The sequence below is a fragment of the Platalea leucorodia genome (assembly GCF_965183815.1).
Source record: "Platalea leucorodia genome assembly, chromosome: 3".
Lineage (NCBI taxonomy): Eukaryota > Metazoa > Chordata > Aves > Pelecaniformes > Threskiornithidae > Platalea > Platalea leucorodia.
In genome coordinates this window covers 56,982,305-57,010,216 of record NC_138825.1, presented here as the reverse complement: position 1 = coordinate 57,010,216, position 27,912 = coordinate 56,982,305, and the positions used below count along the sequence as shown (strand labels likewise).

General features: G+C 40.8%; 1 protein-coding gene across 1 annotated transcript in view; it reads right to left on the bottom strand.

Annotated features, from left to right (window-relative positions):
- MTHFD1L (methylenetetrahydrofolate dehydrogenase (NADP+ dependent) 1 like) overlaps positions 1-27,912 on the bottom strand; it is a gene marked incomplete at both ends in the record, with an annotated part of 153,330 nt that overhangs the window by 39,565 nt on the left and 85,853 nt on the right. The window contains 6 exons of the mRNA XM_082306166.1: positions 3,690-3,842; positions 6,704-6,811; positions 19,706-19,883; positions 20,304-20,404; positions 21,491-21,532; positions 23,221-23,360. Coding sequence (XP_082162292.1) covers positions 3,690-3,842; positions 6,704-6,811; positions 19,706-19,883; positions 20,304-20,404; positions 21,491-21,532; positions 23,221-23,360 — 722 coding nt within the window. The remainder of the gene's footprint in view (positions 1-3,689; positions 3,843-6,703; positions 6,812-19,705; positions 19,884-20,303; positions 20,405-21,490; positions 21,533-23,220; positions 23,361-27,912) is intronic.

Sequence of the window (27,912 nt, the reverse complement as noted above, 5' to 3'; positions counted from 1 at the left end):
CTCTCACCTACAAGTGAATTAGGGCTTTATCGCTCCCATAAACTGGTTTCAAACCACACCGGGTCACCCCAAGAGTTCCTTCTCAGAAGATATAGTTTCAGAACTAGTTCCAGAGACTTGAACTGCTTTCTCTATGGGGAGAAAAATAATATTGCTGTAATAGACCGACCTTTCTTCAGATACGTCAATATCTGAAGGATGTCAGTTCATTGTGAGAATTTGGGAGCTGGCGTAGCTCCAAAGGCTCCACATATTTTCAAAGGGACCTTGCCTGTAATTTTAACCCATTAAAACAAAAGTGCATGGCTGGAAAAGGGTAGTACATATTTAAAAATCTCACTGTGATTCAAACACAGCTATATTACTTTTACCAGTGATTTGGTAGCATCACTTCACAAAGGCAAACAGGTTTTACTTCTACGATCAGCCTGCATTCTTGCACATCACATGAAAGAGAAAGAACAACGGAAACGTGGCTGAATGTGAGAAAGCACCAAACTGCAATGGCTTTTTGGGTGGGGGCGGAGAGAAACACACATACTACAAAAATCTAATAATTCTCCACCCAAGCATTGCTAGTGAATGACCTCACTGGTTTCCTACATATACGCCAGCAACCTTCCTGCCATCACTCTGTTGAGCCAAGTAATGATGTCAACAGTCCACCTGTGAGAGTGATGTAGCCCCTCTGGGTCATGGTCACAGAGAACTTGGATAAAAGCTGTGCCAGTGCTAATTAAATGCACCTCTTGTTTCACTGCTGATTTCCTCCGATAAGGCTCAGCTCATTTTTCCTGGAAAGACTTCCATGCTGTAAGGGAACCAGAGCCAACCATAACACAAAACAAATACTGCTTAGAGAATATGAAGACAACATGTTAAATATTTAGTTTAAAAAAAAATAATGATTGCCTGTCAGTGCTGGGGTAAAAACAAATCTCCTTAATTTACATGTGCTAATGACAAAGTTAAACTACAAATGCTAGTTACTGCAGATAGTTTATCATCTTTCAGCAGTACTTATCTCTTTCATTTGTAATGCTCTTCCCGATTAAATTACACCAGAATTCTAACAACTTGCTTTACCACTGATAAGTTCAGCCAGGTTAGAGTAAGAGGAGCTCATCCAGTAAAAATTATGCTTTGAGAATGGAGTGTGACATTTAATTAGCATCAGAATTATCACTACAACTTTAATGAACGTGTTGTCCGATAGCATTTATTCTGCCATCAGAAAGGTCTTAGCTGTAAGAAGGCTCTAAGCAGCTTAGGTATTAAGGATTCTATTCCATTAATACAATTAGCCAGCAAGTAATGAAAGGAAAAAATACATACTGCTCCTTCTTTTTTTCCTATATAAAGAAATCTAATCCACTGTCATGACTGGATGCTTTCACCATATGCTGTCACCAGGATTTCTGTAATCTCTCTACTCATAGCATCTGACCTCCAGCCACTTTAAGCCTTCAGGACATGCCCTTTTATGCTTGCTTTGTTCTTGTAGACATTTTCGGATAGCTTTATTAGTAAGAGAACCGTCAAAGGAAGACTCTCAGTTTTGGAACCTGACATCAAAAATATTTCTTTTTGCACAACTTAAAAAGTACCACTAGCCCTAAGACTTAATTGCTGACAGCAACACACACAAAAATCTGAAGGTGGCAAAATAGAAAAGTGATCTCAAAAGTAGTGGTACAACTCTATTGTGAGAGTCTGTTTCCTGATGATCACAACTCTCAATTCTGAAAGGCAGAAAGTTGGACCTCTTGCCATAAATTTAATTCTAGAGAAAGAATTGTATGGTAAGGATGTTAGGAATACATTCATATTCACTCATTTTGATTTGTAGCAATTATGATAGTTCCAAGGAGTGTTCTGTCCCACATTCCTGAGCATTAGCAATATTTTCCAAACAACCAATGATCGATGTCTGCCTATTTAGATTTTTAGCTCTCGGGGATCTTATGTTTATACAGTACCTTGCCCTACAAACTCTCTTGGAATACATAACACCAAGAGTACACTGCCTACCCAGTTCCTGATACGGGAAAAGCTCCATGGCTAAACTTACCTCTCACCAAAGTCCAGGTAACTAACTTGGACGTATTTTTTACAGCATCCCCCACTAAGAAATCCCATATATAAAATGTCCTTCATAAGAACCGTATTTTTTGGTTCTAGGCAGAAACCGAAAATGAGAGGTAATCCTTGAACTTGTTTGGGCTATACTGCTCCTATGAACAGTTCCTATGGATTTACAAGGCTGAACTGCAGCTAGTTTGTGTTGAAGTGTGCAGAGTGTGACTCATTCAGAAAGCTCAACCCAAGAACATTTCTCTCTGACATCCTACAGAACAGCTCCCTCATGGATTTGAAGTAGTTGCTGCCCATTCTTCACATTTGCTGCTTCTCACAACTTTATGACACACAACTTCCAGTGCAAACTTGAATCCAGGCCATGAAGGAGATACTGACAAATTTTATTCTGTCACCAGGAACTGGAATTTGGTCTGACACCATTTAAATACACAGCTGTGCTCCACTTCTGGTGGATGCACATAATGTGGCCATGCAGAAGGAAAGCATATCCCCAAGTCCAGTGAGTTAAAGTGACACAGTTTCCTGAACTCCAGGAACTCTCCTGGTCAGAGAGTACTTCCTTCCTTGTTTCAAACACTTGATTGTTTCAGAGGGAATTCAAAACAATAGATTAGAAACTTTCAGCCTTTCCTAAGTGTACTGCTACACAAGGAAATCAGGCCATGCTCTGGGAAGATGCGATAACATTGGGAGAGTACTCTTTCCGGAAATGCAATGGCTTTTGCATCCCTTCTCTAGCACCATCCCATGAATCAGCTACATATGAGTAACAATTCATGCTATGAGATGTCAGACGCAGTTCAACTACTATTTGGAATAAGATGTGCGTGGCTGGCAAAAGGCATGAGCTAACTAGCTTCTCAGCTACTTTGATAAGGCATGTCAGGGAAGAAAATATCAGGAGCTTCCTAATCTGAGCGTGTACTTTTAAGGACAGGTAGGAAGAAAGGATGACAATTGCCTCCTTTTAGCACCTCATTGTTTAAATCTCTAAAAAGGTGAAAGAGTGTGCTTCTGCAGTTAGAAATCTATCCCTTCCCACCATAACTTAGTTAAACAGAACCAGAAGAGATGTTCACAAGGACTAGGAATAGATCAGGCTCATCAGCTGAAAAGCAATCATTTTAATCATACACTTCTTCCTAACACAATTCCTTTAATCAAAATACGTTACAGAATGCTTTGTAATGATGGATGAAAGATTTAACATTTAGAATATAATCATGTAACTACAGTTATTCACGGGCTGCAATTTGAATAAGGAAAGGCAACAGACCTGTAAATTCATTTTTCTGCAGCATTAGGGTGACTAAGTATCCTAGACCAAGTGGAAAACATCAGAAACAGAACCAATGGCAAGAGTCATTCTCTCAGACCCTGCAGTCAAAGCTCTTATATGATATTACATTTTCCTAATTCTCTTTTCCTATCAACGTAGAGCTACAAAAAGTGTGAGGATAAAATTATTATAAAAACTCAAGAACTCACCTGGTTCTACGCGTTATTTTTAGAGGCAAACAGGAAATGCACTTCCCTGTCAAGCTGGGTCAAAGGAAGGGGAGCGATCGAGTTGAACACTCTGCACTCACCGTTCCTACCAAAGGGTAGATGAATCCAGCTCCAATACTGGCTCGCACATCACTAATCGGCAGAATGAAACCAGTGGGAACGCCCTTCCTTTCAGGCTGATGGGAGAGGGATAGGTGAGTTTTTGCCATACAAATGGGAAGGTTTCCAAATCCCTAATAAAAAAGGGAAAGAAAATAAAAGAAAAATGTTTTTAAGATTACAGTAAAGACAGAATATATTTTCACTTCGTTATCAGTATCTTCTAGAAATCTTAAAATCCATATAGCAATAGTTAACCTCAGTTTCTTAACAGCTAATATTTCAGAAACGGACAGAATACTGTATTTTTTTTTTTTAGTAACTGCATCAGTGGACGAGGGAAGAGCTATGGATATCATCTTTCTGGACTTCTGTAAGGCGTTTGACACAGTCCCACACAATATCCTTCTTTCTAAATTGGAAGGATATGGATTTGATGGGTGGACTGTTTGGTAGATAAGGAATTGGTTGAATGGTCGCATCCAGAGGTTAGTGGTCAATGGCTCGATGTCCAGATGAAGAACAGTGATGAGTGGTGTCCCTCAGGGGTCCGTACTGGGGCCAGCACTGTTTAATATCTTCACCAATGACATAGACAGAGGGATCGAGTGCACCCTCAGCCAGTTTGCAGATGACACCAAGCTGAGTGGTGCAGTTGACACGCCTGAGGGACGGGATGCCATCCAGAGGGACCTGGACAAGCTGGAGAAATGGGCCTGTGTGAACCTCATGACATTCAACAAGGACAAGTGCAGGGTCCTGCACATGGGTCGGGGCAACCTCGAGTATCAATACAGGCTGGGCTATGAAGGAATTGAGAGCATCCCTGAGGAGAAGGACTTGGGGGTACTGATAGACAAAAAGCTGGACATGAGCCGGCAATGTGCTCTCACAGCCCAGAAAGCCAGCTGTATCCTGGGCTGCATCAAAAGAAGCGTGGCCAGCAGGTCGAGGGAGGTGATTCTGCCCCTCTGCTCTGCGCTGGTGAGACCCCACCTGGAGTACTGCATCCAGCTCTGGGGTCCTCAGGACAGGAAGGACATGGACCTGTTGGAGAGGGTCCAGAGCAGGCCTACAAAAATGATCAGAGGGCTGGAGCACCTCTGCTATGAGGAAAGGCTGAAAGTGCTGGGGTTGTTCAGCCTGGAGAAGAGAAGGCTGCAGGGAGACCTTACTGCAGCCTTCCAGTACTTAAAGGGGGCCTACAAGAAAGATGGGGATAGCCTTTTTAGCCAGGCCTGCTGCGACAGGACAAGGGATAATGGTTTTAAACTAAAAGAGGGTAGATTTAGACCAGATATATGGAAAAAATTTTTCACGACGAGGGTGGTGAAACACTGGAAAGGGTTGCCCAGAGAGGTGGTAGATGCCCCATCCTTGGAAACATTCAAGGCCAGGCTGGATGGAGCTCTGAGCAACCTGATCTGGTTGTAGATGTCCCTGCCAATTGCAGGGGGGATGGACTAGATGACCTTTAAAGGTCCCTTCCAACCCAAAGCATTCTATGAGTCTATGATTTTTACATGCTATTCTCTCTCAGCTCAGGCCTATATCTCCAGAGACTTGGCTGTAGGGATATCCAGCTTGTAGAGTGGGTTCTCAATCTAGAGTTAGGTGCAAAAGTTGCCTATACAATGGCTAGAGTGTGCTACTTTCAGAAAGGGCGCACAACGGGTACCACACTGAACAAGAAACGTATGCCAACTCAAAAAAACTCCAGTACGGCACTTCCCTCTGGGCTCTAATGACCTAGTTAGATACCTACTTGAGGCTAGGATTCATAGTCCAAAACTCTCTAAGGGTACTAATGTCTTCTTGGGGTAAACACAAATGGCTCATGATGCTTTGCTTTGTTCTTAAACAAGACAAAAACTGCGTGAAAATCAGGGAAAGGCCCTCAGCAGCTCCCCCAGCACTATTTGTCTCCCAGATTATCGATTAACCTTGAGTCAGGCAACTTCCACTCTTCTGTTCAATTCCTTGACAAACAGGGATGCAATTCACAAGGCCAGGAGGAGAGGCGGCACTGCAGGGAATTGCCTCTGCAGCCCAGCACTGTCGACAATTCTTTAATGACATTGTGAAAATATTTCCTAATACTACTAATGTTCAGACTAAAAAATGGATTAGAGAATCACAGCAGGAAAAGATAAAGACATGGATTATTTTGCTTCAAGCACACTAAGTAAGCTTCTCTTCCATCTAAAAAATCAAATTAATTCTCAGGAGATTTGCATTATAGAGAAGATGGCTATATTTCTGCCTGTCTGACCAGGCTGCTGAAGTACATTCAGGATTTTTTCCATGACACATCGTCCATAGTTTCTATTTTCTGACAGAAAGGCTCCAGCCATGTTTACATGCAGAAGCCATTCCATTACATAAAATACACTCACCTCTCTACATGGTTTCAAAACTGTTTTCAAAATGCAGCAAAGCCCACTCCCACATGCTTTAGGAATGGTGATCTATTTTACCTTCTAGTATTTATAACCCCTTGAAAATAATATGAACAGCAGGAAAACAAAATATTTTACAAGTATTGGGAGCTTTGTTATTAAAGTGTATAGCTGCACACAGGTCTTTTTGTGTTTGCAAACTTGTTTTTTGCAGGTATAAATGAACACTCATATGCTAAAATCAGGCACATTCACTAGCTGCTACTTTTGCAGATGTGCAGTTGTCACGTTTAAGGCAGTAATCCAAAATTACCACTCTGCATAGAAAGTACAGAGTTTCATCAACAATCTCAGAATGATTCCAAACACTATACATACCTTACAGGAGATAGCTTTCAAGGTTAAAACCATTCTGTTATATCTAATGTAATCTAAACTAATCCATACTGACCTCCACAGTTTAGCACCATGGGTAAGCTCACGCCTTTTAGCAAAGCTTGACTAAACACTCCAATCTGAGAACCTTTTACACTCCGAGGTTTCTTAAGACTCTCATCCAGCAGGTACCTGACTGCGTAATTCACTGGTGTTCTTACCTGCCGAGTGTAACAATCAACTTGTGACTGCGCAGCGGGAGACAGCTCTATATCCTGAGCTCCGTACACCTTCTGAGCAATGATCCTTATCTTTTCAACAATAGGAAGCTGCAGAGACAAGGGAACAATAGAAGGATGAACATTAGCCAAGAGAAACTAGCATCTTGTTTGCTGAGTGAGAAATCTGAATCTCTCATTTAGATTCATCCTTGTTAAGCAGGCTTGCTAAAGCATTAAACCAAGTAGAGGGCACTGGTGATGCTACAGGTACACAAATTACAACTATGATTTCAGCTACTCCATCATTTAGGAGCCACACAATTTGTGAGTTATAAAGTTGACAACGTGAGCTTACATTCTTGTCTAAAGTGGGGGAAGAAAATTACTGCCATGTAGTTTTAGGAATCAAGAGCTAATGCACACTGCAGATACAAGGAAGCAAGCTCCACTGGGTTAACAGGGATCACTAGACAAATAAATTTCATTTCACAATAAAGATAACCTATACAATGAGTGGACAAGGCAAGGTAGCAGGCAGTCAGGGAAGGTTCCTCTGAGAAGCAAGGAATTGTAGCAGAAAATTCCTGACCCATCACTGCTCCTTTGACTGTTTTTTGTTTTGTTTTGTTTTTATTTTCACCTCCTGTCCTTCCTAACATGTATTTTGAATTGTAGCATTGATATTGTAAAGCACTTTGGACACTTGAGAAAAAAAAAAAGAATATGAAAGCATTCTAGGATACACTTTGAAATCACAAGTCACTAAGTTCAACTTCAGTCTCCATGAGTATCCACATCATGTTACTCAGCTCAAACTGAACGTGTGTTCTGCCTTTACGGCTTCTATTTGAAGGCAGAGGCAGACTCTCACATTCAGGCTGTTAGAAATCCTTTCACAGATTTTCAGCAGACAGATTTTTGTGGTCAGACCAGGCATTGCCTTTTTGTGCCATCATTTCTGTTTATTTGAGTAAACAACTCTGTCCTCTTTCTCTCTCCTTTTGTTTTGAATGACCTTGGAGAAAGCAATTATGACCCCTATAGCCTATTTTAAACAAGCCAACCTCTTCGACTTCTTTCAATAGGAACAGGACGATGGACGAAGGATCATAGCACCAGTTCAGCTACTTCAGTGCTGACCACAGATGGCCAGAGATGTGTGCAATACTCCAAGGAACACCCCACCAGTAATTTGTACTCTAGCATATTTAATTAACAACACACCTGGAAGAAGTGCTGAACAAAATCTAAAGAGATACCACTTGGGGAAGAAGACTTGGTAATCTCAAGCAATACAAAAAGCACCAGAATGCAAAAGAGAAGTATTTCATTTTATTCCAACAAAGGCAAGAAATTGGTTTGTGAATAACAAACTCTGTCTGGTGCAGTTACAGGAAGTTCCACAGTTAATCACATTTTTGCAGTGCCTGTCTAGGAGTAATGGTTTTGCTGCAAAGATATATCAGTCGAAGGGTTTGTGTCAGACTGACCTTTTTTGTATTTATGATTGAATTTTAGAAAAATTAAAGTTTAAAGTAGTCTGCCTTTACATTAATAAAGAACTCCAGTAACAAAGACATCACAAGAAAAGAAGCTTGCCAGACTTTCAAATAGCTTAAATGTAAGGCAGTTAAAAGCTACTAGGGCTCAAATAAAGTCCCTCCCTCAGATACAAAATTTCAAAGTGAGGTTTAAAGATGTTCCACAAGATACCTTCTGAACATGCTGACTATATGATTATTGGACCTTAATTAGGTGGAATGATGTCATGTTCCTGAATTCAGGCTTTTTACAGGAATCCAAGCAGTTAAAAAAAAAACTAACAAGGATTGGAGATAACACATTGCAAATATCCTGGATATTGAGCTCCTGGCAGCATTAAACTGAATAGAATACTTCAGTGACATGGATAGCCATCATGAGATGAAACTTCTTCCAGGTTGATTATTAAGTACATTCATACCCGTGGCAGTTTTGAACACAATGGAAGAAATGCAAAATGTGTTGGTTAACTTGCCTTTTGGGTGCTGCTTGCTTGCAGTCAAGGCCTAACAGCAGCAGTAAAAGCAAAAGGAATTCCACTCCCCATTGTCAGTAGGCCAACATCAAAACTAACAGCTTTCTGCTTAAACCTCAGTAAATTCATTGAGATGGAGATGTTCATTTAGACTCAACTTGCATTTGTGTCAAAATATTTCAACCTAATTTGACAGCAGCATAATTACTACACCCCCTTCCAGCAACCATAACTGTAGTTTCCAAACGAAGCCCAGCAGGGCTCTGGCTAACATCACAGCAGACTGATTTAATGAAAGTGGTGGCATTCTGCTCCTCCTGGGATGTGCTCAATATCTTGCATGACTGAGTCTGAGCTGGACAGTCAAACTGTATCCCTACGGGTTCACGTTTGTTTTTTTTTAACCAGAATTTCGGATACGTTTCAGGCCAGTACCCACACCTCAGATTTTGCAAATTTAACCTCAGAAGAATCACCAGTGGGGAAGCAGTTGTGGGAGTATGAATGGCAAACAAAAATGGTTTTCTGAGACCGTCACTTGTTTTTGCAAGGCGCGCGCATACAAACGGATGAGGCAATGTGCATGGTGTCAGAGGAGAGTTTGAGCCTATTTAACCTCACAACACAGGCAGATGAGTCCTGGCTGAGCCCAGTTCAGACAGAAACCATCAGGGAGGCACAGATGCTCTGCACACATTAACACAGCCCGCGCACATGCACGCTCTCAGACGTGCTTCCTTCCTGAAGCTTCAGGAGTAGGGAAAGGAGTACACTACACCGTGCTAAGGATCCACCTGTTTCCTAGTATTTAGTGGGATTTTTAAGGGATTATCTATTTACAATCCCAGTGTAACAGCATCTCAAGCTAAAAAGCTTCCCATGTTTCAGTTATTAAGTAATACTCCTAGGAAATTTCATTTTAATTTAACTTCCAGAAGTATTTTCCAAAGAAAAGCCACCTAGTGCTTTACATGAGAAATAAAAATTCATTTTGCTTGAAACTAACGTAATGGTATTTATCACAAAAGAAACTAGTAATTCAAGAGACTTTTTACATATATGCCATAGCAGAAGCCTGGATGTTTACAAGACACTTGTAGGAACAATTCTTACTTTTTCTCATCTGGTCTTTAAGGGCAAGTTTAGCTCTAGGTTTTCAATAAAACTGTTGATTATTCAGCACTCCACTATGGAAATACTCTCACTGATGGGCACAGGCATCCACCATATGTAATAACGCTTCACAGCGCTAATTCATATGGAAAAGTGCTTAGCTGAATTCAAATGGGCTGAAAAAGAGAGCCATGTTGCACAAGTAACTAAATCATTAAGGGATTTTAAGCTGGATTTTTGCTCCAGCTGATACCAGACTCTTCTAAAAAAATCATGTGAGCTACACATTTGTACCTTAAACACCTCGGTCAAATATCTGCCAGCAGAAACCACATATCTCAGACAGAAAAAATAAGTACTTTCACATCTCTCACTTTTTTTGTCTGAGAATTTTCTACAATGGCCTAGGATATTCCTGAATCAGTTGTTCATTTCCACTCGCACACTACAATGCAGCACCCTCAGCTGTGCTGATGCAACTATTTGTAGGTCATCAGTTAAACAGTCTTAATGAAAGGAGGATGAAAAGTCTCATCTGGATGGTGACTGTCAATGCACCCGTATGAACAGCAACTTGGTTTCACAGCACCTTTGCTACCTGGACAGCTATGATGATAAAGATATTTATCAAATGTGCAGAGTGTCAAAAGCACGGAAGATTTAGGATCAGCAATAAAAGCTGTTCCTCTTCTTATTTCCCTTATGTAAGGTTGTGAATGTTGCACAACTAAGTACGTTTAGGCGGAGAACAGGTGACAGACACACAATAGACAGTATGGATTTAGACAAAACCAGACTTTTATAGATATGCAACTACATATTAGTACTAATGCTGAAGGAATTATGGTAGCTTCGGAGAATTCATTCCAAATTCAGTTTTAGCTTCTTGAGAAAATGATAGCATGAAATGTAAACTTATACTGAACATGAGAAGGTGCTACAGGGCCACACGGTATGAATATCTGCTGACAGTTAAGTAGCTTTGGTGTTTCTCTCAGAAGCAACCGATCTCCCCAGCCCTGCCAGAGGCAATGTGCATTTCTGAAATCTCACACATACAGGGCTACCAAAGCCATATGCTGCTTCTGAGGCAAGCACAAACACACATGCTTGTTGAAGCTGCCAAGCACCCGCACCATAAACAGGATTATCTTCTTGGCTAAAGCACAACGAGTCGTACAGCAAAAGTGCACAAACTGCTTTCATAAAACCAGTATCTGTGTAGCTGTACATTCCATTACTTGATAGAGAACAATTAAACCAGGAAATCAGCACTGATAAAGAGGACAGCCTGTCATTCCCAAGACTGAATTGATTATCCAAGATGAAATCACGCCAGTGCTGTCACCCAGCCATACTTCTTCTTCCAGGCCACCCCTCTTGCAAGATGTGATGTTAGTGCAAATTGGTGCTGTTTATCACACAATCTTCTTTCTTCCAATACTATCAACAGCAAGTTTTCACCAAAACGTAATTTAATAGAGTTTCATTTCTGCTCGCCTTTCCTCACATCTCCTTCACTCTTCATCTCTTCCTTCAGCTACAACAGCAGACTGCAGATTACCATTTTTTCTACTTGGGGCTTGATGAGGATTTCCATGGACAGCAGACCAGCTTCAACAGCTCCTCCTTCATCCTCCCTTCCTCTGCTGCTCACACTCACCCAATGTACCAGCGCAACAGAGAGGGCAGCACCGCTGTTTGTGCAGCTGCACATACCAGAGAAAGTGATCCAGGCTAAAACATAACCCAGAGGAAAAGAAAAGCTATTTGAACCCAGATCAGTTCACACACCCCATTTACCATAAAGGCAAAGCCAGTATAAAGCAGACAGACAGAGATGGCTTAAACGCCATCTCTACAGAAAGATTTGCTCAAACTGCTCAAATCTGATCTCTGAAATGTACCAGCAGAAACAGCGAGTTGGGGCAGGGACACGCGACTTGGGATGGGATTCCTGAAATCAGTCTTGTTGCCAGAAATCAGTATCATATGAAACGAAACATGCAGATTACCAGGGACCTGGCTTGGGACTGTGCTCAGGATTCCCGTCTTTTGCATCCTAATCTGGACACCTGACTTTAAGCTCTTCGGCTACTGGAGAAAGAAGTTCATTTTTTTAACCCCCCATAGCCAATCCCTGAGACTGCCGAAAACAACCCCTGTTTCTTTCCTTCTTCCTTTCTTTCGCTTTGAAACATTCCCCCCGACTTTCTCAGCAAAACAGAGTCCAACAGAAAATGTCTCCGAAAAGCCAGAGTCAACAGTAGTAAGTCCATAGTCATACTTCATTCCACTAGGTTGCAGCTAAGCCACACTACTATGAGCAGCACTGGTGTTATCTAGCTTACACTGAATACCTTAAGTGAATGCCTGTCACTGCAGCACTGTCTGAAAGGTTCTCTTCACAGTTATACAACAGAAATATTTAAAACTACTTTATTCTCTGAGAAAACTTAAGATTCTGCTGAAAAACATGCGTTTAAGCAGAGAATATACAAAAGCACTATTCACTTGTAACTTACACATTTAATACTTCAAGTTCTTTAAACATTTGCTTTAGTCTCACTGCCTATTTTTAATTATGAGATCACAAGTTTAATTATGAGGTCACTAACCTCTGTGTTTACTGTTGCTAAGCTGCTTGTGTTTTAACAGAAATTCTTAAAATAGTTTAAAATTCAAGGCAGCGGCCCTTTTTTTTTTTTTTTTTTTTAAATTTTAACTTATGCATTCACTGAAAGCAATAATAAAGAATTGCTGGCTGGCTAAGTGAAACAGCATGCAGACATCACTCATAGCTCTTCTTGGGAAGGCTGCCAAATGAAAACATAGGATGAGAGTATGGCTGAAGGTGCTGTATGGGGTGACAGAGTGCAGTGTTAAAACAATAGCTGACTCTGCACATTCGAACTCCTACTTCTAGCTTTTCCCCTGGATAAAATAAAAACACACTTATTAAAGTATCTCTGTATTCTGGTTCCAGAAGATCTGTGGCTGACAAAAGGATTCCCAAGTCTTTAACACTCCTCTTCCTTTGTTGGCACAGGACAAGAATTTGTTTTTTTAATTTGCAGAAACGCATATTCAGTCAATTTAAACAGTTTGTGAAACAACATCTAAGCCTGTGGCCTTAGAGATTTATTTTCCATTTCCCCAACTTTGCAACCCCACCTGTGCCTAAGAAAATTGCTTCATGCGAGGAATAGGAAAATAATGAAACCAAACATAAAAGTGCAGTGCTGTCAAGAGCCTACGTCCACAAAAAAAGAGATGGAGTGGAAGAAAGATAGCTTCCAACCCTAGAACACCCAATTCAGTGAAAAGAAGTGTCCAGACTCCACCGAAATCTCTTTGAGTGGGAGGAGAGGCTGGTACAGCCCTGTGGAATTCCTCTTTAATGCGACTTCACTGCTAGACGGCTTAGTAGCAGTAGGGTGAGGGGAAATAGTTTAAAGACTAGCATACCCTGGAGGGCAGCATAGCCTGCATTTCAAGATGAGAAATGATCTCCATCGTTTATTAGGAAAAGTTTCAGTAAGGAGCATATACAATTTTATTTATTCCTACTCCAGTAGTGCTTAAGGACCTTCCATTGGGTCCATACATGACCGAACTCTATGCTGTATAAAGAACAACACAGGAGTTATTTGCCCTCTAGGGAAAAGATCAGAGGTATATTGGGCTGATGTGACAGCACACGCAGGATGGATGGCTTTCATGGCTTAGCGGCTTCATGGTATTAGTGGTGGAAGCAGAAAATAGCCCTAACACCCCCCACCCCCCATTCAGTCACACTGGGATTGAAAAGATAACCAGTTTACAAATGAAGAGAAACACTTTGCCTTAGGGTCATTCCCCTGGAGGCCAGTGTCCTCAAACCAAGGCCCCATGAGCCCTTCTTGACTCTGCCTTCCTCTTCGAGCCACTCCCCTTCTAGTACATGCACCAGGGAGCCCTCTCCTCCACTGACCCGTCTCTTCCCTCCTTCATTACTCACAGCTCATTCTTGTTATTGGAGACCGTGGCCAACGGGTGGAAGAGAGGATAACACCTAGAGAACCGCTGCCGGCAGAGTTTTCTCTGTTTTTATGCTACCCTTAGATCCCTCTGAGTGACCCATTGCCTCTGACAGCTGAAGCTAAGACTGGAAGAAATGAGCCAAGCAGCAGCCCACACCATACTGCCATGGCACAACAGAGGCAGGGGCAGCCAAAACTGTGGGCTCAGATGCTCCAGATTTGTGCATGTTATTATTACGCTCCCAGCAGGGGAAGAAAAATACCAGTGCTGAGGCTGCTAACTGCTTGAATGCCTTTCTGAGAAGTGCTGCTACTCAACCTCATTCCCAGTGGATGGCCCCAAGCTGAGAAAGCTCTCCTTTGCTCCACAAGCTGGACAGGCAATTCACTGCACTCAGCCAAAAATATTTGTGCAATCAACTTCCACAGTACAACCTGGAAATACTTTCATTTGTCATGATATTACCTAAAGGCAGAGCACTGGCAAAAATAGGTGTCATCTGACAAACTTGGAAGACTGGAACAACCCGTTCTCCTCCCTCCCTTTTGTGACCTTTACACTCTTCAATTTAGTTTTCCAATGCAGCATAAATCAGGTGATCTGAGGCTCTTCAATCATATCAATCATATCATATGTCAGCCTTTTAAGGGGACAATGCTAAGTCACTGACTGGCTGGATATTCTGATTCCTGCCTCATGCCATATGCCTGTCCTTCTCCTCTCTTCTGTCTCCTGGAATACTAGCCCACTGAGCTCCAGCTGCCTTGAAGGAAGGGGCAATGTACCTCTTAAAAACCTAATGCCTGCCTTCATTCAGACCTATGTTTCCTCCCCCAGGTTCAGGACAGCTGCTGTAAGTGAAGGGAAAGTTCACCACAGGAGAAGAGAGGAGACCAGGACAGTGAAAGAAGGCAGGTTATTCACCAGGCATGCATTAGTGGGGAATATAGCTTCCCCCCCTGCCAAGAACAGGCACTGAAGCCAGAGAAATTTGGGAATGGGATGCGTATGTTTCCATCCTCTCCTATACTCCCCCTAGTTATCTAAACTTACTTTTAATGGGTCAGTCAACTTTATTTTGAGTAATAGCTTTCTGCTGCGACTTAAAGACCCATACTTCAAGAAAAGTGAACCCAGAAAGGAAGTCAACAGTGATAACAGAGTTGAAATTTTGATATTTTCCATATGTAGCAAGAATATATATTTAAAAAAAAAAAAAAAGCAGAGATTATTTCAGAGAGAGTTCAGGAGGCCTTTAAAACAAACCCATCCTCCGAACACTAAAGAGAATACTCGGCAAGAAACCAATTCAACAGTAGAATAAGAGAGGTTAGTGTGCAGTGGGGGCAAAAATCCATATTAAAACCACACACTACTATAGTTTTTATTACGACTACTGCCAATAATCTTCTAAGCTATGTTATAAACTCTGGAGCTTATCATATAAAAACTCATCCTTGCTCCTGAACTCCCTCTGCCTCATACAATTCAAATACTGTAAGCATTTTGTGGTAGACTGTATGTGTTTATGTCGTTTTCTTACACTTTTAAAGTGACACAGTGCTGGGGTTACTTGTCAGAGGTCACTTCTTGTACTTGATCCATGAAATGCCACTGGCATACATGTGCACTCCCAAACTCATATATGCAGCTATCCTTTGCACTGCCCTCACAAGATGCTTGAAGCTTATTTTGTTCTCATTTCAACTCTTGAAAAATATTTGTTCACCTAATACCAAATGTCAAACAAACCCTTGCTAGAATCAAGAAATATTAAAAAGAAAAAAAAGCACAAGCATCAGCTACTAGGATAAAAACAAATGCTTGCCTGCTTAGAGATATAAAGAGAACCTGAAAAGCAATCTAAAAGTGAGACTACAGAACCCTATGTCATGTAGAGACACCTGAGGAAGTTTAAACAGACTGAATGAGATGCTTCAAGAAACATAACCACATTAGCACAGTCTTCTAATTAGACTAGCTTGCTATGATACTCCACAGGACCACTTAGCTGAGCCTGAGTCCTGAACTGACAAAACTGTGTTGTGTCCACTGTCTAAAATCGTTCATTCAGCACATGCTTGGGCATTACCGGATGAGATGGTATAAATGTATAAACATACCTCAGGATTCAGAAAAAAAATCACTGATCCTCAACTTTTATCAGTATTTGATCTAGAAAAGACTTTCTTGTTCTTCTTGTATTGTACACATTTGTAAACACCTTTCAAGGAAGTCTTCGTTTCCAGGTATACATTTGGAAATTACATAAAGCACTGCAGAGATGGAAAAAACCCAGAGAGCCCAGTTGACCTGGACTATGCTGTAATTAGATGCCTGACTGTATACAAATAATATAGACCAAAGTTTGCAGCAAACTAATAAAAAAGGATCTAAAAAAGTTTTACATATAGGGGTTTGGGGTTTTGTTTTTAAATCCCCAGGGTAATGCTTTCTAACAAAACATCAGAATGTTGAATGAATCTATTATGGCTATAGTGGTCTGTGCTGTTGGAAGTTGTTCTAATTATAGCCAGTTTTGGAAGTAAATTCTGATGAAGTTTTACAGACTGAGGAAAATAAGTTGCATAGACATCAAAGGACTAAATGGAGACATGGAGAAAAGCAAAGAGTAGAGTAATATCATAAAGACAGATATACGAATGAAGTGGTAGTGGTTTTATGCAGAATATTTCCCCCTTTGATGTTCCAAAGGGGAAAGGAAAGAAAACATAAAACCCACCATAGCAAACCCCATGAAACTTGAGGCAACCAGGACTTCAAAGTATTCAAGTAACTGGAAAAATCCAGCAGTCACTGGAAAGACAAGGGATGGAACTGCATCCTTTCACTTACATCCCCTTTAGGCACAATGACGGATGGAAATCATCTGTCTAAATCCTATCTTACTACCTCTTCTCTTTCTTAATTTTCTGTCACAGTTACCCTTTTGAACAGCAGAACTCAGTCCTCAAAACTTCTACATCAAAAAATCCTGTTACAACCTTAATTAATATCTAGGCAGGCTCATTTGGAAGAGGTGGCTTTTCTTCATGTCCCTATAGGCCCAGTGATCAAATGACCTACTATATTGTGCAAGTGACAGCACCGCTATTTCACTCTCCTACTTTCAGCTGCTTCAGTCCCCATCCTTTGCACAGTAAGAATGAAACAGAAGCCTGAACTTTACACTTTACTGTTTTTGTTGGCCTGATTTTACTTTTTTTACAGTATTTTAAAATCTTTATATGTTTTTATAAAATCCCTTCAACATATTTTTGAGGCTTATAATACTTGTGTTAAGTTACAGGATATTAAGTTAATGTAAAGATGTGATTCAATCCCTTTGTGCTTAAGATCACGCTGCTTATGCGACACAGCACAAAGAGATGTGCCTGGGAAAGACATTAAAGTAGAAATCAATTTAATTTTCTTCCTTCATAGTGGCAGAGTCCACCCTTACCAATCCTTTCTACTCATTCATACCACAAGATTATAAGCTACATAGAATATACTACCATTAGAGCTTAAATATGGGACTTGTCAAACGCTAATGTGCTGTTTCTGTAACACAAGTGTCCTATAGGGAAAACTGTTACACGTATTTCTGAAAGTTTTTTTTTTTTTTCATTTTATCATGCAAAACCCATAAAATGGTATCATTAGTTTCCAGAGCATCTCGTTAGAGACAAAGTCAGAAAGGCAGACACATTGTCCATTGTTTGGCTGTAAAAACGTTCCTTGGACAAAACGCCCTGAAGAGATGCCGCAGCACTTATATTCCCAAGGTATTTCCATCTATTGTGTGAAGGCAGTGGTTAATACTAATAGGAGTTGGCTAGATTGCTGATATTTGGAAAAACAGTGGGGGAGGTGGAAAGAACTGAAACGGGTGCAACAGATACGAGGTACATATCAGGGAGGAGAGAAAGTGAAAGACAACAGTAGGGCATATCTACCTCAGGTTGAACTTTTTTCTGGCGAGAAAAATCAAAACAGGAACTTTCAGCCATTTAAAAGAATGAAGCCGAGGTTCTGCTGTTAAAAAATAGCATTCAAACATTTTCTAAAGAAACTTAAGTAGCACTGGGGCATAGGATCTGAAATTTGATAAGGCCTTCCTTGGTGCCAGAGAAGTCTATTTTGCTGCCCAAATTTTAACATTTGGATAGTCAGGAAGGTCCCAAGAAATGATTTGTATAACCTTCTCAGCAATACGTCCCTCCAAATGTTCTGCCTGCATGGTGGTACTCCAGCACAGTGCTTTCAGGGGCCCAAGCAGCCCTTCTTTGCAAGCTGCTCCTCTTGACAGCTCATGATGCTGCGATGCTACCTTGCAGACGACTGCAATAACAAAGTCTCCAAGACATGGAAAAAGAGTCACCAACGCTGGCAAACAAAGGATTGAAACTTGGACCACACTATCCTTTTTAGGTTATCTGACTAATGGCTAAGCAAATTAAACACAAAGCCCAAGCAAGGGTCAGAGGAACAATGACAGGTGGAGGAACCCTAGTAATGTAATCAGTGGAAAAACCTAATCAGTGAAAACTGGAGCACACTGAATTGGTTGTTTCTTAAGACCATCCAAGGGGAAGGATGAGACCATTGTCCTTGGTGTGAAATGCACCAAGGTGAGTCAATGGAGAAACTCTTTAATCAGAAAACTTTGCAAACAAAAGGGGGTGATTGCCCACAGCAGCACAGGGCTCCTTATGGGATGTAGGAAGAAGAGCACTTTGGGACAGTGTAAAACTTATGATGGGAGTTTTTGAAAGGGATTGTGGGAATGTGTAAAGATTGTTAGGGCATGTTTAGTGGATGAACCAAAGATGGGGAAAGGGAGTAATCGAGGTGGATTGAAGAGGAAGAAGTGTGGGGAAAAAGTGGAGGGAAAAGCGGAAGGGGCTGGTTGAGTGCAAAGGTGTTTGGTCAGTAGCTTGTCTTACTGAGCTCTGTGCTTGAGCACCACAATCTGCCCTCTAGTCTCATTAAATCTGATTTCTGACTACCTTCTGTGTGGGTGTGCTCTCTGCTCTGAATGTGTATGTATGAACACTTGAGAACAGGAGGAGAGGTCTGAGTGCCAGCAGCTGGAGTGAGCCGTGAACCTCAGGGGCTCATGGACCCTGGTGCCAACAACTGGAGCAGGGCAGGGGCACTGGGGGCTGCTCCTGGAGACTGGGGATCTAAGGCCAACAGCAGCGGTAATGCATATATCGTGTGTGCCATGTTGTACCAGCAGACTCCATTCCCGATCAGCAGGAGAGAAGGGACAGCACTGGGCCGCCTGTGCTCTTCGTGTTCATCTGAGGGCTGTGGGTGTATAAGTGGGTGCTGGTGAAGGCAGTGCTTTCTCTCTGCGTTGACCTGTCTGGCTGGGCAGACGTGTAGCTTGAGCGTGCATGTGCTACCTCTAACGTCCTTCTCATACAGAGACTGAATGCTTCAGGGAACCACAACTTGAAGCAATACCCACGACTGTGAGAGAGTAACTATATATCATTTTAGCTGATTGCCAGAAAAAGTATCATGACTGTGAGATCTTTGTGGAGAAGTCTCCCACAATAATTTGTGAATGTTCCACCTACAGACATACGTTTATGTTAAACAAGAAAGTATCAGAAACATCACATTCAATGCACTAAGTAACGAGCATTACCAGCAAGTATCCTGCTCCTCTGATTGGACAAGCCACAGATTGTTTGTTCTCTCCAGCTTTGGTGATTTTAAGCCAAGTCAAGCCCCTTTCCAAGTACGTTAGATAGCTTTGTTGCAATGTTGTTCTTGTTTTAAATCCAACACTGATGCAGCATGCATTCATTAAAAAAAAAAAAAAAAAATCTTACCTCCAAGTTGTAGAGATATTTGAAACTGTTTTTCTGATTGGCTGCCTTTTCCACAGCTTGAGCTAATTTTACTGCTCCTCTACCACCAGTCGACCAGTGATTGCAGGGTACAGCATCAAATGCTCCAGATTGCTTTGCAATCTTACACACCAGATCAACCTCAGCAGGAGAGTCAGTTCTGCCAACCAAACAGTTCCGTATCATTATTCTGTTTAATTAGTTCTCTTTTATAACCTTATATACTTAGCCTTATTCTACCATCAACAGTTGTAAAACAAGTCTATATAGAAATTGTGCCATATACATAATGCATTTATATATAGCATATGTATTTACATGTTTCAAGAACACTTTTTGTAATTGTTATAGCTAATTAACATGGAAGTTTAATAGTTCCATAACAGTATATACTTTTTTGGTGGTTTTAAAACCTTAAGAAAAAGCTACGGATTTAAAGGTCTTTATATTCATGATGAAAAAAGGAAATTCTTTAATAGCTTCTTTTCTTCAGGCCAAAACCGATTAATTTAAAAAGCAAGAAAAGTGTGAAATTTGAACTGTGGATTTACTCACAAGAGTAATGAAAGAATAGACTTACTTGAAGACATTTAGAGCAACCACAACAGGAACTCCAAAGAGCTGAGTAATTTGAATCTGTTTCTGTAGATTACAGCAGCCATCAGCTACCAGCTGGAGGTTCTGTGCAATTAAATAAAAATTAATGGAAATGGTAAGATACATCAAGTCTTCTGCAGCCAAAGAATCTTCCATAAATAAAAGCGAACATAAACAGTGCTGATCATGACAGCTGCAGGCAAATAAAATGCTTCCAGACAAAAATATTTTGGCACTTATTTATTCTTATTTCATTTAATAAACAACAGACATATTTAAGTAACTAAGCAGTGTCCAAAATTTGTACATGAACGTATTGCTCTTTTCTGGGACACAAGAAGACACTGCAGCTGATGACTGGTTGCTTGTCACAATTGTGAAAGGGCTGTTAGTCTCTTGTTTGCAAAGTTTATAAACAAACTACAGTAGTGGGGTGGGGTTTGACATACAGATGTGTTAGATGCATAGTCTAATCTATATATGCACATATATATCCCAGATAAAAGCACATTACTGGATTTCCTTATTTACTGTTTCACCTCACAATTTGTAGGCCTTGTGTTAATTGCAACAACACACATATCCTTAGCCTGATAAAACCAAAAGACCAGAATTTGTCTACAGTGAAGAGACAAAGAAAACAAACCTGTAGAATCCACCCTCATTTGAAGAGTGACATCCAACACCAGACATGAAGCACAAACAGATTAAACCTGTTGTTTATAATGAACAGGTTAAGCTATCATTAATTTCAGGGAGTGTCTTTGACCCCTGCACCACTCTGCTCTCGTGCTGCCATAAATGCCTGTATGATGGACTGGAATGAAGAGCTGATCAGTCTGAAAACTTAGTGGTCCTGGAAAAACTACTGAAAAAAAAGTTATTTTTCAGCTAGCTCAGTTCCTCAGTACAATCTATCATGCAGTCACACACACAGCACGCACAAGAAGGATAACACCAAGTGGCCGGGGGAAGATAAGATGGCTTTACTTGTTGGCAATGCCTGTTAAAGGTGTTCACTGAATGTCAGCATTAGACCATGCTATTGTCAAACCTGAGGCTGCACACTATCCAGCCAGAGGAATGAGAAGTTCTGATTCTCCATACACCACATTATTTTGTCCCTTTAAACAAACACTTCTCCTACAGTTTTATAATAGTTTTTCTTACCTCTTCTGTGTATTCTTTCTTCAAGGGGGCACCAGCAGTTACCTGGAATAATAAACAATCGAAGTCATCACAGATTGACATGTCATAATCCTAAACAGTCAGAACTGCACTTCTGCTTATTTTCTATACTGCCAGTGAGCACATACATTGCACACAACATCATAGCTTGACTGCATCTTCTGTTTTATTCCAAGTTACACTGGTACATGGCGAATAGCAACACTTCCTATTGTATTCGGGTAGCAAGATACAGGTACTGACTCAGCAACTAGTTGTAAAGGATTTATTAGAGAGGAGGTAATTGGATTCCATTCTACATGCTTAACAACACACCAGCAGTGCAAAGACAATAGACAGCAACCTCCAACAGCTGGCTGAAGAAATAACAGTAATATAGACGACTAGAAGAACATCACCTTTGGGTGTCCTGTAATTATTCCCTGTGGCAAGGAACTGCATGCAAGTAATTTACTTTGCTGGGAAGCACAAAGATATAAAGAGTATCACCAGCATACTATTTTGAGTCTTCAAGGACCACATACATCGATACCAGGCACTGGACTTAGTTACTTTTGTCTCAAGCATCGGTCTTGGTCTGTTTTATAGTTAACCTCCCAGTAAAAGTATCTGGTACCCTACATGCCTCTGTGATGTATTATGTAAACAAATGAAAGCTTTATACTTCTAAACACACAGATCAGACAGAGAGAGAGACAGTCATTAAGACATATTTCTTAAATATCTCTTATTTTTGCTAGACTGAATGATAACACCCATGACAATATACCTGCCTTGATAAACATGGAGGAATAAAACTAAAAATAAAGAAAACTTACACTAGACGTGGACTAAAATGATAGAAAGTTATATAATTATGTCAACCTGAAAGACTGAAAAAGGACAGCTCAGCTTTAGCTCTAAAAGATGATAAGCTGTAAGGGAGACCATGCGTTCCAAAATTGTGTGGCTATGGAAACAGCTCTGGTATTTTCACCCAGTGAGACTGTTTCCCTGGTAGCATCCCTCACTCGCATGCTGCTGGGCAGATGAAAGTGTTTCTAGGAGCTAAGTGTTTGCCTGCTTGACTAGCAGAGTCCGATCCAGTTGTATGACTGAGGAATACTCAGTAATCTGCACAAGTCTCTTCATGGCTTAAATAGCAAAAAATGATACACTGGTGACTTTTGGCACACTGGGAAAACACTTGCACAAAAATCAGTTACCTTAGCATCCCTGAGGGAATTAACCTGAGCAGATTAAAAGGACAGAAGGGGTTCCCATTATTGCAGTGAAAGAAATCTCAAAACCTTCACTAACAATGTTCCCTGCTTCCGCTCACATACAGCAACCCAAACTCTTCTCATTCCTCCTCAGCTGCCAACTTTCCCAGCCTGCAACTACTTCAGTGCACTTGCAAACACTATTTCAAAAAGCAAGAAAAAGAATATACATACATATTATAGCTTTTTTTTTTTTTTTTCATGCAAACATACTTTCCTCCCTCAGCAAGGTTTAGTACTTCTTCAGAGCTGTTTCATCCCTCTTCTTTCATTTGTGCCTTCCCATTCCTGCATTACCTTTGGAGGTAACGTCTGTATAATGAGGTAACTCAGGAGGGAAATCTAAATACTGCTCCATAAGCTACCCCCAATATTTCTTAAACCAAGATATTTTACTTATTTCAAATATTAGCAACAATTTCATTTTCCAAGAAAGGTGCAAAAACTTACATTTGGCCCACCTCCATGCATCTTCAAAGCCCTCACTGTAGCAACAAGTACAACCACACTGGGAACCAAGCCAGACGCTCTGCATTTGATGTTGAAGAATTTCTCCATCCCAATGTCAGCACCAAAGCCAGCTTCAGTTACTGTTAAACATTAAAAAAACAAAACCAAACCACACATAAAACATGCTTTTGGTTGAACACTGGGGGATATTTCTACTTTAGCATACAGTGCACTTAAACATACATCAGTACTCAGTTTTGAATGAACTTTCAAATAGAGGTCTATTTACATTACTGAGTCTGATTAAAAAACTATTCCCAATGCAGAAATAAATTCTCTTATTCTTGATATGTACAATATGTCATCAAAAGTAGTCACATGGGGAAAAAACCCAAGCAATCCAAATTAGTTGGAATCAAAGTCTTTTAAAAACATCTAGTCCTCTAAAATAGCTATTTCTGTGTAATTCTATTTAAAATGCTTAAAATTCTTACAGATCTAAGACTTCTCTATATTATTCCTCCTTTCTTGGTTTCACTGAAGATGTGCTTTCATTATAACTAACAGACCTAAATTCTCCTAGGTTTGCAGAACTTCTGATCATCTCTTGCCTTTGTGGACCAGATGTCTAATTATAAACACAAAACAGCATTTACAGTCATGTCTCAGCGTTGAAGATACTCTTAAACCATGAATTCTGTAACAGGACTTTGCACCAAAGAAGTCAGACGTTAATTTAATGTGACTCGGGAAAAAAATCTGTGCAGAATTAGGATATGCCTGGCAAAGTATTTTTAGCAGAGCTACAAATAAAAGAGAAGATAATCTGTATTAAATGACGTCAGTCTCTTCAGAGCTAATTTGCTCTGATTTGTCAAACATCAATTATCTCAATTGCCTCTTTTAAAATCCAAATAATTTCTTTTTATTAGACAAACACAAGCACATAGCAATTCAAAAATTCAAGGGATTAAATCTCCTGTTGGTTGAAAATTTGCTCATGTAACTATTTCCCACCAGAACACACTGAAGTCTTGGGATCAATGCGTGCCTCTGGAAGATGTGAAGGGACTTTCAGCCAGACAAGTCAGGGTGGGAAAATCGCTTGCTTCAGAGGCTCCTGGACCTGACTCCAAGCAGGGCTGGCAACGTGTCCCTGTAACCCCAATCAGATTGCAAAAACTAGCAAATTCCCTTTTCTTTCTCTCCCTCTTGCCAGCAGTTTTGACTCTCGTGCGTAGAAGGGGACCACAAACAGCTGATTGAACATTTCGGGGCTGGAAACCTTCAGCAGGGTCAAGGAGGAGGAGGTGCAGCTTAGCTCTGCTGCTGTGGGAGAAAGTATCTTTCTGTTGGCAGCCGAAGCGCTTTAGGAAGTCCCAGCCTTTGTGCATTTGTCCTCACCCCACCAGTCCTCTTCCACCCCTTCGCTCTGCACAGGCTGAAACAATTGCCTGCGTGGCTCTGCTCAGAGGGAGGAAACGGCTGCTGGGGCTGGGGGAGGAAGCAAGAGCAGGGGGACAAGGGGGTGGGCATGCCGGGGGGAGCAGGGACCTCTTGAAATAGTAACGTGGCAAGTGTCATGATTAACATTCACCAAAATCATTGTAATATTATCTTTTTCTGAATAGTCCTGAGAAAAACAGACATACCAAACATGGAGGGGGAAAGAAGGAAAAAAAAAAAAAAGAAAAAAAAAAAAAAAAAAAAGAGAGAGTTTTACACAAACACAATAATTCACAGGAACAAAGCTAATGTCAGGATAAGTCATATTAAAAGCAGAGCCAGAGATCACATGTCTGCTTTCCAGTAACCCCCATTCTTCTTCTCTGGTCTCTTATGTGGCACAGTGTGATTAATGAGAACTCTGAGTCAGGAATATATAACCACGATCAATCTTTAATATAAACAACAGATAAACTACCAAGTACTTGAGAGGGTGGGAAAATAATTTGTCTCTTACGGAGATTGCCAGCGTATACACATAGCAGTCTCCTAACGTTTCCAAACAAAGTTTCCAGGGAGTTAATCCTTTTCATGCCAAGCCTTTCCAAGGGTCAGTTTTCCTTAGAGAAAAGGGGATTGCAAGTCTACCTTTCAGTGAGAGAAAAGCAGAGATTTCAGCCTTCCAGCAAGCACAGCAAGAGCACACACAGCACTTCGGGGCTATTGGGGAGATGCTCGACACCCTTCAGGCAGTCTAAGCAGCCAGGGCAAACGCCCAGGAAAGCTGTATGGGGGCACTTCTCTGGGTAGCTGTGCATATTCCTCTATTCTTTGTAATGCTTTCCTTTGATGCGGAGGGCAAAATACACTTTCGCCTAAACAACCCAAATCCTGTATCGACATTTGAAAAGCTAGCAGAACACTGGTGTTCACCGAGACCACGTGCTACAACACAGAGAATGGGATTTCTTCATTTGATGCGGAGGAAAGGGAGAGGAATGTCGGTGCTTTCTCCAGTGTGCGGAAGGAAACAGGATGTAGTAGAAAAGCTGCCTGGATGAAAGTTGCTAACTCCATTTCATTTCCGCCGAGGAACAGTGAGAGGACAGAGTAATATGCCAAGCTATTATATTTTAAAATCTTTGTGCCGAAACACTTAATACAATTACTTTCAGATTGTTTCCTGCTTTCAAATGAAAGCATCAATGAAAAACAAATACAGATTTTAAATGGAAACTTTCGAGCTAGTCTACATTTAGAGATTATGAGATAAAACAGCTAATCACTTTAAATGTATCAACAGAAACTTAAAGTAATACATGGGTTCGTTTATTTCAGTTATTATTTCTCACACGTGGTTTCTCAACAGAACGCAATTACAGATTACAGGTGAACTGTTGAAGATTTTGGGAACAAACATCTACCTAAGCAGACGTGGTCTGCTGTACCTCAGCTGAAGGAAAGTTTGATGCAACCACTACTACCCGCCTACGCAGAGTCTTTACCCAGCTTCAGCTCCCCTCCCCGAAAGCCTCTTCATCCTGTCCCCTGCCAAGCGGCCATTTCCCAGCCCCGGGAATCCCCGCCACCTGGGCTGCTGCCCTGCAAGCAGGTAGGGGGTTTGTTATAGACGTGATGATGCTGGCACGATGGTAGCTGCTTGCTTTGATTTCCCAGCCACAAACATAGCAGTTCTAATGAAAGTAAAGAGAGAAACAATTTGCCTTCAGCAAGCTTATAGAAAACATACAGGTATTTGCACTTCCAGCCTGAGAACACAACCCCATGGCAACATACACCAATCCAAATCAGGGATTTTACAGTCCTAAGCCTTGCTTTGCATTCCAGATCCCCTTCTTGCACTGACAAGACAGGACAATGATCTGGACAAGTACTAAAAGATTATTTCCTGGGTGTAATTTTCAGTGAGTACACCTCTCTGGACTGCCTCACTGCACAGTTATATAAAGTGCAAAACCTAATTCTGCAAATACTCTGCTGTTTGATTTTATGCTTCAATTTTATAGCCCAAGTATCATAAGGAACATTAGAATGAAGATTAAAAATTAAAATTTCATGTGCCAGCAGTGCACTACCATTACCTTACTTTTAATAGTGAGCCACAGGTCAAATCTAGCAATTAATACACACACATATATCAGAAGTAAACTGCATCAAAATGCTCCAATAAGTTCAAATAATTTCTTCTCATAAAAGATCCATGTGAGGGTGACCAAAAGCTAGGCTCATTCTAACACATCTGGGTAACTGGGGAATCTTGTTTCAGAACAACAGTAGGCAAAACACACCACAAAATTACCATAGGTCTTTCTACAGGTCATATATATAACATGTACTTCACTCAGTCCAGCTACCGAAATACCCAATAAATCGTAGTTTTTGTTCAGAGCAAGAACCCAAAAATACCCAAATTAGGTACAAATGTGGAAGGAAAATCTCATAAACATGGAATTCGGCAACAGCAATGATGAGAAGTCTGTCGGGCAGCGTAAAGTCAGAACAATTGATACTCTTCACTGAAATCTCTAATTCCACTTCAGGGTTCAGGCAAATGAACAAATCACTCTGATGGTTTTGTTTCTTGTTTTTAATTACCATAACCTCTTCATGGAATTACTGCCCTGCCAAGCACATCTGGGAATATTTTATCACCTACGCATGACAATAGCTTAAATAGTCAGTGTCATGGTTTAAGCAGCTAATCAGATTTCATCGTCATGCTTAATGCAAAATGTAATTTTTCTCTGCCTAAAAATACGTCTGTCATGCTATAGCTGCATAAAGTGGTTCCACGTTAGCCTCACATTTACATACTGCTTAAAAGCCTTACAGACAGTGATGTTTAGAATTTTTTTTTAAAGATATTTCACCCACAATTGAACTTCATGTAAGCTGAGGGTAATTTCTAGTGAAAGTAGCTTCTCCCTAGTCAGCCCTTTCTATCAACAAATCAATGTCAAAATAAAACATTTGTACTATAAAGGGTCAAGCCAGATGCGTACACATGAGGCGAAGCTTTAGGACACGAATTGTGAGCCTGGATTCCTGAACAATGTAAAAGGAAATGGAAACTCTGAGCTGCAAGCTGCCATTTACTCCCCACATGTAAACATATCTGTTCTGGTGCAGCTGTCTGCTGGCAAACTCAGGAAAAGAAGAGTTCAAAGTCACAGAAGCACATGTGAACTGTGAACCTGGAGCTGGAGGCATGCTAGCTGTAAAGTA